Source organism: Colletotrichum destructivum, chromosome 2, assembly GCF_034447905.1.
Source record: "Colletotrichum destructivum chromosome 2, complete sequence".
Classification (NCBI taxonomy): Eukaryota; Fungi; Ascomycota; class Sordariomycetes; order Glomerellales; family Glomerellaceae; genus Colletotrichum; species Colletotrichum destructivum.
The window spans coordinates 3,617,497-3,632,037 of NC_085897.1; the positions used below are offsets into that span (position 1 = coordinate 3,617,497).

Sequence of the window (14,541 nt, forward strand, 5' to 3'; positions counted from 1 at the left end):
GTAACCCACCCCGTGTTATGCATTGCCACAAGGCTTCTTTGTGGAAGATGAACGTCTCACCGAAGCCCCCCTGGTGGCCGTCGTCATCAATCCCCCAGACCTATATGGGATTGAAGACATAGAAAAAGCAAAGAAGACTAAGTGTGTAATGAGACCCTGCCTAGGCAGCTTGACCCAACGCAGTCCCGCAGATTCCAGCAGAAGTTCCCGCAGGATGTCCCCCAGTGTTCACTGTCTGTCATTTCCCACGCAGATGCATATCTGCTTCTCCCTTGTAATACAGGGGAGCAACAATTACCTTAGGGCCCGTCATGCAGTCCTTTTCTGTCGCCCACCCGCATCCTGGATGGATACCCTGCGGCAGGGGAGCGGTCGACTGCTGCCAGCGATCCGGCAGGTCTATGTACCCGATGACAGCATGCACTACAACCGACACCAATAACGGTTTGTCGGCCTTGCCGGGTTGCAGATACCAAACACTGTCAACTTCCCACCAAACTGCAGCTACACGCGCGCTCGTATGCCAAAGGCGGCCTCGTGAGGTTAATGCACGATAGGTTGGCTTTGTGGTCTACTCAATATGACCTCTGCCGATCAAAATCCAGTGACCAGATCCCATATTTGTTTGATTGATGAACTGCGGGTCATGGCTCCGTTTACCGCTCAGAGCCCCCCCTTCCTTTTGCCTAAACGCTCGGGGTTGTCTTTGTTAGTTGTTGCTTTTCGATTACAGCTGGAAATGTCCAGTGCGAGGCCGCTTGGCGTGGAAAGCACCTAGGGACCGATATTTGCGCGACTTTGACTTTGTGTGTTGTACCGGGTGCAGCAAAGAAGGTTCGTTGGATCAGAATAGCAACCGCTTTCAGAGTCTCCATTTTCTGAAGATGGCGCTCCCAGGATGTGATGCTTGACCCGCGGGAATTCGCAGACGTATAAGCTGCACTCCGTTCTCCGTGTCGCTCTGAGAGTATTCACAGCCCGATGCCCTAATAGATACCGAGGTGTCCGCCTAGGGGTTCGGTAGCCAAGAGCCTGAAATGGTGGCTTGAAATTCAGCCTTTCGCGGCATGGCGGTCGCACACCGATGTCTCAGATCGCCCAATCATGAACTCGGCTGCCTGACCGGTCCTGTATGTCTGCAGATTTCCAGCACTATGGGTCTCAGTGTTTGGCATACCATTCATATTACGTTTTTTGGTAACGTGCCCCCCCCCCCCCCCCGATATCTTCTCAGAATGTTTCACATGGAACTACTTTTGCAACATCATTTCAGCCGTCACCCAGATAAGCACCTGATGAATGATTGATATCGGCTCAGTAAAAGCATTACTGGATAGAATCTTTGGTTAAGACGTACGGTTGTGTATTACGTCTGTTGGCGCCGCATTTGACAACCTTCCATGTATGCATGCTTTTTCCTAGCCGTTTTCTACTGTGTCTGTGTGAACTCCCATGGACTCCATAGCGTTCTGCTTATGACAAGGAAAAGAAACAATAAACTTTTTGCTGCAACAGGGGTAATAAGGTGCGGTGAGGGAAAAAGCAAGAAAGAAATTATGCAGTAGTCATTCCCATGCCAGGAGCCCAGCCCGCCAGGATTAAACAATGTAAGTCCAGGTAATGCAACCAAGACGCCTCAACTCCATGGCTGTTCGTCGAAATAGTGAAGAAAAAACATATTCGTCGTCAGTTGGGATACTTCCGGAGGGGGAAGAACGCGTCAGGCATAGGCTCTAGGTGCCAAACGCGGTCGGCAGGCTTCTCGAATGCGTCAAACCACTCGCGTTGGAGCTCGGCTGGAATGGACCAGCCCAGGCTCTCGCTTCGCACGCGCATGCGGACGAGATGGCGCCTCTCGTCAGGGCCTTGGCCGTTGACGAATGCTTCACGGCGATGAAGGATGGCTAAGTTGTTGATGAAGTGAATGTCCCCAGCACGAGTCTGGATCTCCATTTGAGTCGCTCTGGCAATAGCCTCGACTGCATCGAGAGCCTCGATTTGACGATGGGTCAAAGACGGGAAATGCGCTGGACGGGGATGGGTGGGATTTCCCATCAGGGGAGTACGTCCGAAGTTGATTATGATCTTTCCATCGTGGTGGAAAAGAATTGGGCGGCACTGAAATTTGGGCCTGGGTCTAGGTCAGCAAGCGGTTCCGTTGCTGCCCAAAAAGCACGGGATGCTCTCAAAGGCATTGATGTGAAGGCACGTACAGGGCAAAGGGCCAATCTGAACGAGACAAAGTGCGGATGATGTCCGGCCGAGTGGCCGCGAGAATGTTGTAGACGGTGTGGGCAGAAGCAATGATGCACTTGCCACCAGCCGCAGCGGTATTCCGTGTCAGCCAACTGACAACGTCACCTGACTCCTCGTTGTGGAAGGTCTAATGATGTCTTGATCAGTAACATGTATGGAGGCGACGAGCAAGATTCTTACAATGGCTGATGTGGAATGGCGATGATGATCAGCCTTGGCTTGAGTGGTGTTGTCGGCAACAATGTGGACTGATATCGTAGTCAGCAAGTGTGTTCAAGCCTGGAAAATAGCCCTAAGTCACGTACCGAGCATGTTTCCCTTCTTGTCTTGACGGCCACGCTGGTTGGCAATATACCCCTGAATGCCAAGATAAAGTACTGTGAGATCCTCAACCGAGTGCTTCTGCGGATCAATGCCGCGGACTACGGCGAAGCCCTTGCCTTGATGGACATCCCGGGCAATGCAATCAAGAGCGGCGCCAAGGGTAGGCAGAGGGAAGTTGTCCTTGTTGACTACATCACCATCAAGGCCGAGATCTAATTTGAGATTACAGTCAGAGTCGGCACGATTGTCGAGCAGGGTTACAAGCCAGACATACCTTTGAAGTGCGCGAGAGCCGCGGCAAGCTCCAAAAGGTCCGCATTAGTGAGGTTGTAGGTGTACTGCGACTCCTTAGTGAATTGCGGGCCGGTCCAGGCCGATTCGTTGACCACTGTCTCGGGAAATCCAGTGGGGAGACCAGGAACGTCCGTGACTGGAGCGTGGTAGTCGATGTGATGGGTGTGGTGGGCAGCAGATGCCGTGGTAGCACCCACAACTGGGCCAACAACACTAGGCGCCATCTTGCTGATTTAAGAACTACATGGGACTTGTCAGAGGACAGCCACACCCAACACGAGCAAGCGGGAGACAGGAGCACGCGAACCTGTAGATGTCCGTTTGAACTCTGGGTTGTCTGCCGTACGGCTTCTGGTGCAGAGAAGGGCAGCGTGTCGGTGGAGAAGGTTCCGGATCAGGTCGAGGTTTCAGACGATGTTCCAGGAGCACTTATGCAGTGACTGGGCAAATGGGTGCTTGTGCGGGCGTGAAGAAGAACTCGTTCCAGGCAGGGCTTTGGTTTACGGCAAAGACAGACGGGTATAACCGGACGTTGAGGAGAAAAGTAGAGAGAATGGTGATGACGGGGGTGCAGGTAGTCGTGAGTAGAAGACGAAGCGGTTGGGGAAGAGATGTTGAGTTTCTGTCATGGTCAGGCAGATGCCTAATATATCCGTAGACTAACGCGAGAACGATGACAGTCGGTGAAGAAAGAAGAGACTGCAGCGGGAAAGAAGCAGGGCCAGGACCAGGAAGGTGTTGGCGGCAAGGAATGAAGGGGAAGGCGGACAGGCACAGGCAAGAGACGGATTTGGCAGCAATGTGCTGGTTCGTACGAAGGTGGTTACCCGCTGCTTGTTAGGTAGGGATTTGACGATGACGAAGTTGATTCGGTTTAAGGAAACAGCAGGCGAGACGCGGTGCCGTGTCTACTTTTGACTCTCCTGTCGAGTCCTCGTTGTTGATGGCTACATGCGCGTGGGTGTGGGTTGAGGCGAGATATGGGCGTGCGATGGCAAAGACTCGGCGGTAGCGGCAGAAGGTTTTCTTTATGTGAAAGCAGCAAGGATTCACAGTTGCCAGGTGAGCCAGGCCGTTGGGATGCGGATGGAAGAGAAGATGAGCATATGCAAGAAGATGCCGTCGAGACAGCTTTAAGTCATGTGGGGTCGCGAGGAGTGGGAGGAGAGGAGGAGAAGAAGGAGAAGAAGAAGAAACGACATTGATTTGAAGGATAACAAAGCATGAAAGGGAGATTTAGATGGAGCTACTTGACCTCGGGCATGTGGGAAACAAACCAAAAAAAAATTTACCCCCCAAGAAAAATCCCGTGAAAGGGCATCGAAAAGAAATAGAGACAAGCAGGGCAAGGCAGGGCAAGGCAAACCAAACCAAAGTAAAACAGTGCATTGCAAGTTAACATGCAAAGCACCACAGTGTTGGGGAAAGGCGACGCAAAAGAGATCCGATGTAGTGCAGCAGGGAAGGGACACTCCGGCAGCCCTTCCCCTACCTACCTACCTACCTACCCACCCAGTAGATAGGTGAGGTAGGTAGGAGGTACCTTACATTGCCATCCTATCCCATCCCATCTTGCCTTCCCATGCAATCGCTCGCATGAAGGGTACCTACCTGCCTGCCGACCGTACTGCACGCGATGCCATGGGTGTTGCCGAAAACGGAAGCGAGTATGAATAAAGAAAAGAAAAGAAGGAAGACATGAAATGAAATATGGGGATTGTCAACTACTTTTGCTTGACTCGATCGATGCCTTGCTTCCCTCCCGAACCCTCGTGCGGGATGCCATCGGTCTGAAGCGCGAATACGGTCAATCTTCAACACACAGGCATTGGCCGACGGGGGGTGTCGTCTTGAGGTCGCCAACCAAGCGACCCAGCGCGACGACGTGGGGCGGGAAGCGTCTGGTACCCCCTTTGCCATGTGCCTACGAAGAAGAAACAACGGGAGACGATGAGGAGATGTAGGCTGGTCTGGACCGAGCGGAATCGAACTGAACAGTGACTGCGATGGACTACACTACTCGAGCGGCGAGCCTCGTGTGGAGGGGCGAAAGACGATGCGTACACCGACTCCCATCCCCGAGACCATCTGGCATTCAAGTTTCCTACTGTTGTTCTCTCCCCGGGCGCGCGCCTCATTCACTTGAAAGCATGCGGTGATGGTGGGATATGGGTTGGAAAACCAAGGGATGTCTGTTGGTTCGCTCCTGTGCGGCGGCGGGGCTCGTATGGGCCGGGCCAACGGTGCAAAAGAAAAAGGAAAAAAGAAAAGAAAAAAGAGGAGAATGTTGACAGAAGAGGATAGAGTGCACACCAAGTGAGGAGGGGTAAGTAGGATGGGTCCAGACAACAATTGCATTTCCGTTGTCGTAGAAGGGGGCCGTCCTCACGATCTTCAGTTCGTGGCACGGGATGGGGGAAGGGGAGGACAATAGACGCAGGAAACCGAAGAAAAGAAGACATACACAGTGCATATGTGCTAAGTGAAGCCAAGTGAGTTGAGCAGAACGTAATAGAACATAGCTGAGCTGAGCAGACAAAACCAGGGTGAGTCCAATCGAATACGCCGTACCATCGTCTGCTTGCATATGCATGTATGTGGTGCCTGTGCCTGTACCTGTACCCATGCGTCCAGATTACGCACGTACAAGGACCCGCTGGCTGGCCCTGGGAGCGACATCCAGCAACAGAACGGGATCGACCAAGACAAGGCCGGCCGACTCACTTCCATTGTCGCAACAGGGCAGATAGCCCGTCGTGGTACCCGTAGCGCCTAACGAGAAACTACGATGGGGCCTTGACGGGATCGTGACGGGATCGAAGACATGCTGTGTGTGATGTGCTGGAGCGTGGGTCGGCGACCGGACGCTTCCGTGCAGATGTGAGCTCGGGTGGTGGATAGGACGAACTAGGGACTGTCATTGTAGCAAACGAGACCGACATTGGATGAACCCAAATCACCAACGCTCAGCCACGGGAGGGAGCGGTGACATGCTGGTGGAGAAAGGGGTGTGCGATCAGAGACAAAATCAATTCCGCCTCAGTAAGAAAGCCACGTTTTGTGGCAAGCGTCTCAATGCTTGAACGATCGACCGAGAAGCAGGAAGGGAACGAAAACCCGAATTGCAAACTTGAAAAGAGCAAAACATCGAAAACGAGAAAAAGGGTGACAGTAGCGACGTGGCTCGCTCGACCTGATCCGCCCACCTAGGGCTTTAGCGGCTCCCCGTGTAACGAGGGCCAACGTCAAACATTGGGGGCCGCGACGGGTGCGCGGGTGGCGGGAGCACTGGGATCACGGCAGAGCACACCAGTCTTTGGCGGTGTCTTTCTCCGTAGGCCAGGCACTGAAATCAAAATGTAATTACGCTTCGGGGGAGACATGGTCGGAAGTGATGACCACTCGGATCTGTGCTTTGTGTTGCCCTCAATAATTGCTCCTGTGGTCCAGATCATAGATTAAATAAGAGGGTAGGTGAGTCGATCAGCGTCCAAGTACGGCTACCTGGAGTCAAGGTCCCTTCACTTTGGAGGCATGCATCGTGTCAATTCGCTCTGCTGCCAGTTGTCCCGCTGCTTGCCCGACCCTGTTCGATCCCGAAAGACTGAAGGAGACGATGGGCATCTGACGGAGACGAGGGCGGATCGCCAAAGGGGTACAGGGACTTGTGCAGTCTGAGAAGAGGGGGTAGAGTGGAGCTGGGATAGAAGAACGAGTAGTGTAAAACGAGGGCAGGCTTCAGGAATTGGCTAGAGCCAATGCCTTCGACGCAGCATGAGACAGCTGGCTGTTCGAAGTTGTCTAGTTGGCCAGCTGGTCGGGGTCTCTCAAGTTCGTAACATAGGGCAAGCTGGGGAGGAGAAGTGAGTGTGTCTAAGGTATCCATGTTCGGAACGTGGAGTCGGCAGCGTGGGCAAACGTAAGTGGTGTCCAGAAAGAAAAGCAATGAAGAATATTCCCAAGATCCGTCCGCCGCATTCCTAGTCTTGTCAAGTGTACTTCGTGCGCGGTGGGGTAGTACCGGTATCTGCAGAGCGTATCCCTGAGTACCTACCTAGATACTGGGTACGAAGACAGAAGTAGTGAAGGTGTTTGTCTCACAAATGCACGCGACTCGGGACATGCAGGGAAAGAGAGAGGAGGGGGGGGGAGGACGAGGAAAAGGAAGAAAATAAGACGGCGTAGAGTACAGCACAGAACGGGCCTGGGAGAGAGAAGGGGGATCTGGAGAAGAGCAGTGGAGAGGTGGAGGAGAGAGGATCACATCCACCTTCAGACCTCGATTGAGTTGAATCTGTCGGCGAAAAGAGCAAAGTAAGGAACAACGTCCGTTATGGCTCGCTCTCTGGCACCTTACAGACCCCGTTCACCTGTCTTTTTGCACCTGAACCCAAGCAAAATATGCAGGTAGCCGAGGGATAGGCGAGCGGGACAGGAGAGCCGTGACCCTTGCTCACTGATCATTGGAACCACTTGTAATTCGTTCCGGTCGCACTTCGCACATTTTTCTCTCGATGGGCGACAAGGACCCCCCTGCGCAGCGCACCCCGGCGACTTCCTGGTCGGGTTGTTAATATGGGTCCCCAGGAAGGGAGGAAAGGTGGGTTCTCCGGGTACGTATCTCTAGCTTCCGCCGGGTTCCACCTCTCCCGGTTGAACCTCACCTCATCTCACTCGCTGTGCTCTGCCTCACTTGGTCCCTCCGATCCGACAGAATGCGACCTTGTGAATGCGACGCAACGCCATGCGGCATCCAGTGTGCGCTCCACCCCCCTCCCCCCGGTCCGCTATCCGAACCGGTGAGCAAAATCAGGGACGAACGGCAGACGGTATTCGGGGGGTTGGCCCGGTGCTGACATTCCTTTTTGCTTCCTCGATGCCCTTAATGTTGTTGTTGTTGTTTCCGTTGCGACTTTGGTTCGAGCCCTCGTCCAACATACTCCCTCGGGCGTTGCCCAACTTTCCCAAAGATGAAAGCTACCCTGTCCGGATCTCCTCCGCGCTCCATTCCCTGCATGTCCTAGTGGGAAAGGCGAAAAGACGACACCACACCATAGTTTGCCATCTGCCATTCCCCATCTGTCATTCCTAATCTTCAAACCCGGTCTCAAACCCCATTCCCCGTTCCGAAGATCGATCGTTCTTCCCAGATTGCCACTCGGCCGAAACACATTCCAGCGTCTAGCCAAGTGTGGACATACATACGGCAATCGGCATGTCCATGTCTGCCGGCTACGGTCTGGCTTCTGATTTTTTTTGTCTGAGACGGAATTAACTTTCCCTTTGACAGCACACAGGCCCGGCCCGCGAACCAGAGCTGCAGATGAAATCTGATTGAAAAGCGGGACTACATTCGCCGGTGAAGGATTTCTGCGAATAGCACTGCGCGCCGCTCTCCACTCCTTCGACCGAACACCCGTCTGCAAGGACGCCTGCAGGACCCTGTCAAACGGTGTGCTTTGTCGCTGATCGACAGATATCAACTCACACGCCCCCGGCAGTCAAGAAACAAATGTCTCGATGCTTTGGAAAGGGAATGCCGACCCTTGGTTCTCAATTCTCACCCAGTCTGGTCACCCACCATCGTTGATCAAGCACAGGGCCAGCCTCGAGGCCCGGTGCTCAGAGGAGCTCGAGGAATGACTTCCGAGGGGCATGCTGAGGAATCAGCAGACCCAGCCTTGGCTCCATCCAAATCCTATACATCGTAGACACCAAATAATGTTTGCGTGTTCTACCTCCGCCGGAGCTATGGCGGTTGGATTTTGCACGCGATATGTTGTTCGCCAAGCTATTGGACGATTCGACTTGATACTCAGGGCCGCACACGCACGGCTTGGTCAATACGGTACACGGGATGGATGGTGACCGAATGGTCGGACGAAGTGATCGAAAGAAGGTTTACAGAATTAGTACCGATAACACCATCCATGACAACGACAACGGCAAAGCCCATCTTTACCACCCCATCCTGATCACCAGCTTCCGGCCCCATCTTCGCCTTGACTTCAGTACAAGCCGGCTAGTGTGTCCCGCAAAGGAAGGGAAACCGGTCAGTATGCGCTCTCGTGTTTCTCTGTCAATCAAACAACCCCTATAGAACATAAAGTTCGGGAATCTCGGTCGAACAAAAAGAACAAGTGGAAACCTGACCACCTGCTTGGAGGAGTAAAACGAAGAAGAAAAATAAACAAACAAGAGGGGACGGGCAAATAGAACTCCGCTTTCCATGCCAAACCTCCAAAGCCAATGACTTGTCTTTTTGGCCTGCCCGCATTGCGCCTGTGCACGTCGCTAATGGTGCATCCCTGCCCCCTAAAAAGAAACAATGATTCAAACGATGAGAACCCAATGTCGCCGGCTCCCCCTCTCTCTCACGTCTTTGCACGCGCATCCTGCCCACCTTCGACTTGGATTAATATGCCCACGTTTGAGGTTGCCAATCTCGCTGGAATAGCTGGCTAACAAAAAAGTATGGTTGCTCATACTGATTGGCCTGCTGAACCTCTTCCCATTCATGCTCTAGTGTCATTGAATTAGCCGTCAGCGCCAGATGAAGGCTGATCAGTGGCCCGCCATTGCCGACCGAGGGGGGTTGACCATCGGAACCGCCTCCTTGCACGTCAAGGAGACCTGAGGGGTGGATTGACAGCTCCGTCTTGGATGCAAGGGGAAAGAGGGTCGTCACTCACTATGAGCCATGGCCTGTGACCGTGTCCAGTGGATAAATTGCATCGCGTCTTCATCCAGCTGCGCCAACGTCCGTAGATCTTGGTCTTTGCACTCTTCGGAAAACGGGTAGATTCCCTTGTTGCAGTAGTGGAAATACGCTAGGAGAATCGTGCCGCCTGTTCGTCATCTCTTCGTCAGCATGTCTTACCCACAAACGGGAATTATGGCCGCCATGGATTTAAATACCGCCCCGACCTGCTACTTGACGTACCTAGGTGATATTCTTGAACGTCCGACTCTCGGGCGAACTTTTTCTAGAAGAAACGCAACATGACTTGTCAGCAGTGTTTATCTCACCCCGCGGACGACCGTAGGCTGGCCTGGTCGGTCCAACTTACTCCCATGCCATGCTTTTGGGCGTACGAGGCATCATGGTCCGTAACGAGTGCGATGTTGTGCAGCAACATGAAAGTTACCAGGTATGTCGTCAGCCACGTCTTCTGCTTGTTCTGAAGTGTCATTTTCTGCAGTTTCTCCAGCATTTCCCGTCGAAGCCTGGTCTGTATATGTTGAATGAGAACCAAGTCTAACTGAGCCCCCATTACTGGCGGAAGAGGAATGCATCCGTGTTGCGGGCTGCTGCTGTCAAGTATATCGCGGCTCATGCCAAGCGTCTCATCACCCACGATCTCGATCGATTTAGTCGTCAATCGTACCGCCATCCAGAGCTCCAGTGTTTGCAGCAGAAGGTCCCGTTCATCCGGTGGCGTGTTGGTGTCCTGTGACAGTTCCCACGCCTTGAGATAGGTGTTGTAGATCAGCTGATCCTGAACACCCATCCGGACACCCATCACACTCTCAATGACCGATTTGAAGCAGCCAACAACTCCCCTCTTGATGTAGTCTTCGTAAGCTGCCTGGGCTTCGTCAAGGTTCGTGATGGCATATGTGGGAATTGCCACCGACTTCCTCACGCCTTTGGCGACCCAAGTGCGATCCAGTTTGTCTCCAGGTTGGGGAATGAATTCCCGCACGTGGAGTTGTACGCACATGTCGACCGGTGTGTATCCTTCCCACAAGCGGATTGTCTTCACCTCACTGGATGCCCAGTTGTTGATGTTATCTACGATGCCGTTGCCCCAACGCCGTGTCCATTCGTAGCCAGGTGCCTGACCACGTTTAAAGAAATTGCATTCTGTAATTTTGCGACGCACACAGGGCTGCCGAAAAAGTTGTTTCTGGTGGTTATTGGATGATTTGGGTTTGCATCCAACGCATGGACCCTTGGGGTCCTCTGGGTCAGTTTTACACTAGTATCGTCAGTGAATGGCACAATGCGGTTGCGTCATATCGACAATGAGCTCGGCGCTACTTACACGAACTCGTTGCATCTTACAACGGATGCAAGATCCATTCTTCCTCGTTGCAGCCGTCTCTTCCCGCGCCTTCTGGTCTTTGAAAGGGCCACGCTTGGAAGCTGGCGGTCGCTGGTGAGGGAACACAACGTCGAGGCTATTGCAATGGGCCGACATGTCCACTTCCTCGGTCTTGACACAAGACGTGGCATAGGCGGGAGGCATTGCGAAGCCGGCCGTCCTAGCAGGTATGGAAGATTGCTGATGCAACGTAGAAGACACAGCCATGTCCATCAAGTTATCGCCGTATGGGTCTGACAGACCTTCCCCCGTAGAGAGATGATGGTCACTGGTGTTCAGGTTGGGAAAGCTGATCGCATCACCAATAGGAACACCGGATGTTTCGGGGTAGTAGACTGCCGCTGGTACATCGGTCGGGTATACTATGGTGTCATGTCCTGAGTTCTGCGGAGTCATGGCGTGATTCGAACTGTCTTGAAGAGGTTGATAGTGTGGCACGTATGTGCTTATCATTACAGGCTCTGTGACGGGAAAATGATTTGGCACGTTGGGGGCGTTGGTAGTAGGGACATAGATGGCTGGCTGAGAAACCTGTGCTGAAGGTGGCTTCTCACCCTCGTACGGTCTGTCGATCCTGGTGCCGTAGCTGTAGGCATTGGTCTCGCTCCCAGAGAGAGGCTCGTAGACTACGGTATACATCAATCAAACGACTTCAAGTGGTTGTGCCGCGTGCTTCATAGTACATACCACCATTGGAAATGCCGCAACTCAAGCAGCTCCGGCACACTACCAGCGCCATGGTCTGCAATTCTTCGGCGAGTCCGTTAAGGCCAGGAACTGGAAACCCCGATGGCAATTGCTGCGGACCAACGCCGTCGAGGACATGATGGCTGTGCTGTCCGACTGCTTGAGACTTTTCCTCGAAGCCTGGAGAAAGGGGGTCGTCTTGGTATTGAGACGACATGTGGTAAGATTCCATGAACCTTTGCCTTTTGGGGTTGTATTGACTTTGCAACAAGTTATGCGAGAGCAGTTGGTGAAGTCGAGGTCCAGAAAGATCGTAGAGTGACGCAGCCTGCGAGAGGAGATATTGAGTGTCGGGTGGGAGATTAGAGAAATCAGAGTAGACGATTGAAGAAAATGTCGGGCCCTGCTGAGATCCCGTCACTGGGAGAGAGTTGTCCTTGGGGCAGGTAACCCGGCGCTTTCTGGGATTATTATTCTAAGAGGAAATCAATCCACCGCACATTCGGAGGAGGGGAAGAGATGGGCAGACGGGGGGAGGGGACCGATCAGCAAATATGAACCAGCCGGGGACGACGTGTGTGCGTGCGTGTGTAATGATGTGGGTGATGGGCGGCAGCTGGGCGCGAGGGACAATGGGGAAGATCGGTGATATATCCTCATGCACGCTGCCGCCAGACGGGAAGCAGGGAGGTCTCTTACCATGGTTGATGCAATAAGAGAGGGTGTGTTGGACAAAGCCTAGTAGCAGGACCAAGTACCACGATCTGTGGCATGTATGAGGTAGACGGCAGAGACAAGCAGTAAAGCAGGAATGAACAAGCAGGCACAGCGAAACACGAGGGGAGCGTTGAAAATTGCGCCTCACCGGGGGAGGGGGTGGGGGAGCTACGGTCTCACGAGAGCCAATACCACATAATGGCACCCCTTGCGCGCGAGTGGAGTACGGAAGAGAGGGTAAGGTAGGGAAAACGAAAGGAGGGTTGATTCCTCGGCCAGGAACAAAAGGCGGAGTGAAGAATTCTCGACGCGGGCACGTAGGAAACGGAGGAGTGGAAATGAAAGTAGGGAGTCGGGCTAGAATGGGGTTGTGAAGAGAGACAGATAGGCCCTGCTTGACAGCATACACTCGGCCGAAACTGGGGAGGGGGGAGGGGACGAGGGAGAGAGCCAAAGGAAGAGACGGCAAGTCTGCGTGCGTGTGTGGGCTTGGTTGGATATGTCGCTTTGCCCTTCTTTTTTTCTTCCTCTGCGGGTGAAGGGGAGGGGGAATAGTTGCTGCTCCTCCTCCTCCTCCTCCTGCTGCCGCCGCTGTTGTTGTTTCTGCTGTTGCTGACGCCTGTCTTTCGAGCCCTGCGTCGAATTTCCCCACGTGGTTTTTCGATGTCGCAAACAGTTGCTGGTGCCCCGTGGTCCGATGCTACTCGTCTCGTTGATTCTCACGCCAGATGCGATTTCGGCGTGTTCTCTTTCTCGTTGCTGGCTTGCGCAGTGTCTCCTGTGGTGGAGCACAGCGTTGCGCGCGCGCGTTGGCAGGCTAAGATCAGAGAGCGTGCCGATAGAAACTCTGTTGCTGGCGATTGGCGTAGCCTGTGCTGGTCGGTCGGTCTGTCGAGGGAGTCGAGGCTGAAGTGAGAAGACTCGGTGAGAGGAAGTTGAGGAAGTGGGCTGCACCCGTGCTGAATTGTATTTCACCGGTCTGAGGGGTACCCGTGAGAGAACAGGGGTTCTTGAGACCACGCCACGCGAGAAGAGGAGCCGAGCATCTTCCCGCCCCTGCCGAGTGGATGGATTTCAGGCTGCCCGTATGACGGGAATAGGCCGACAGGGGTGGTGAACCAGATGCCATGGCACCAAGCGTTGTGAACACTGCTGATCCTGTCTCTGCCCCCTGTTCCGTCTTCTCTTGTGTGACTAACAGCTGCTGTTTGCTTCCACTGTAGGCAAGAGACTGGTTTCTGGAACCAATCGCTTCCCAAGAGCTGATCTGATGCCTGGTCTGCTGATGCCCCTACCAGTTGCTCAAGGTCATTACCCGTCGTGCCATCTTTGGTCAGCAAGTGCAGAGACTGCCAAAGCTTCGCATAATGCAGTCGGTTGTTTTCGGGAGGATGGGGGCCGTCCAAGGCAGCCTTGAGATGTGCATGCTCTACGTGAAGCGTCATCATTAATCTCACACGGGCAGCGACGTGACCGAAGACTGGGGGCATTCATAATCGCCCCGCTAACAGCGTGCGCGAGTGTTACCAATCCGCCGAGGTGGCCAACCAGCACGCGGGGGCGGCCGCAACCCCCCAGTATTTCTCTCATCCATCTTCTGCCGACCTCGACGCTTCTCGACGTTCCATTGGAAAACGCCACGGTCCCGAGAGTCTGACACCGTTTACCAGCCTCCTTGCCTCTGGTAGGTCGCCTGCGTGATCAAGACGAAGTGTGTGTGCTTGTGTCTGTGTCTGTGAGAGTGGAAACCAGAGACAGCCTCGTTGTTGGATTCCTTTTGGGAGGTACATCCGTACCAATCCAAAGACTCTCACCGATTATCTGTATGACTGCAGCCGAAACCGAGGGATATTAAGCATGTGCCAGTCAGTAAGGATATCATTGCCTCCCGGCTACATATCCCTGCCGCCAACAGGGACACACGATAGAGACACCCAAAAGAGAAGACCATGATCACGATAATCCCCTTCTTTTTCTTTTGGATTCGGACCGGCCGGTTGGCTCTCGCTCCTCTCTTGATTGGCCCAGACGACAGTCTGTCGGTCGATCGATCGGTCGATAGTGCTCCTATGGCTCTCACACGATTGAGAAATTAACATCTTCAACCCCCTTGACGACTACGTAGCCGCTCAGCTCCAGGAACCGGGTGAACGTC

General features: G+C 53.6%; 2 protein-coding genes across 2 annotated transcripts; both read right to left on the reverse strand.

Annotated features, from left to right (window-relative positions):
- Positions 1 to 1,271: 1,271 nt before the first annotated feature.
- CDEST_03307 (Putative TauD/TfdA-like domain, taurine dioxygenase TauD-like superfamily) lies at positions 1,272 to 4,124 on the reverse strand. The gene is made up of 6 exons (XM_062919466.1): positions 3,182 to 4,124; positions 2,855 to 3,114; positions 2,562 to 2,792; positions 2,437 to 2,504; positions 2,214 to 2,383; positions 1,272 to 2,131 (listed from the first exon to the last, which is right to left on the reverse strand). The coding sequence occupies exons 2-6, from the start codon at positions 3,096 to 3,098 to the stop codon at positions 1,687 to 1,689; spliced, it is 1,158 nt and encodes a 385-aa protein (XP_062775517.1). The 5' UTR covers positions 3,099 to 3,114; positions 3,182 to 4,124; the 3' UTR covers positions 1,272 to 1,686.
- A 4,595-nt stretch (positions 4,125 to 8,719) lies between these two features.
- CDEST_03308 (uncharacterized protein) lies at positions 8,720 to 12,591 on the reverse strand. Its single transcript, XM_062919467.1, has 7 exons — positions 12,369 to 12,591; positions 11,670 to 12,144; positions 10,923 to 11,608; positions 9,945 to 10,856; positions 9,818 to 9,860; positions 9,567 to 9,722; positions 8,720 to 9,396 (listed from the first exon to the last, which is right to left on the reverse strand). Exons 1-7 carry the CDS (start codon positions 12,369 to 12,371, stop codon positions 9,290 to 9,292), a joined length of 2,382 nt encoding a protein of 793 aa, XP_062775518.1. The 5' UTR covers positions 12,372 to 12,591; the 3' UTR covers positions 8,720 to 9,289.
- Positions 12,592 to 14,541: the final 1,950 nt, after the last annotated feature.

Bases quoted from the DNA above. Each gene is read 5' to 3' on its own strand.
- CDEST_03308 (XM_062919467.1), bottom strand. The intron at 10,857-10,922 runs GTAAGTAGCGCC...TGACGATACTAG, and splicing joins GTAAGATGCAACGAGTTCGT to TGTAAAACTGACCCAGAGGA. The intron at 9,397-9,566 runs GTGAGTGACGAC...CAATGACACTAG, and splicing joins GTCACAGGCCATGGCTCATA to AGCATGAATGGGAAGAGGTT.
- CDEST_03307 (XM_062919466.1), bottom strand. From the start codon at position 3,098: ATGGCGCCTAGTGTTGTTGGCCCAGTTGTGGGTGCTACCACGGCATCT. The intron at 2,793-2,854 runs GTATGTCTGGCT...ATCTCAAATTAG, and splicing joins GGCTCTCGCGCACTTCAAAG to ATCTCGGCCTTGATGGTGAT. The intron at 2,132-2,213 runs GTACGTGCCTTC...ACCTAGACCCAG, and splicing joins TCAGATTGGCCCTTTGCCCT to GCCCAAATTTCAGTGCCGCC.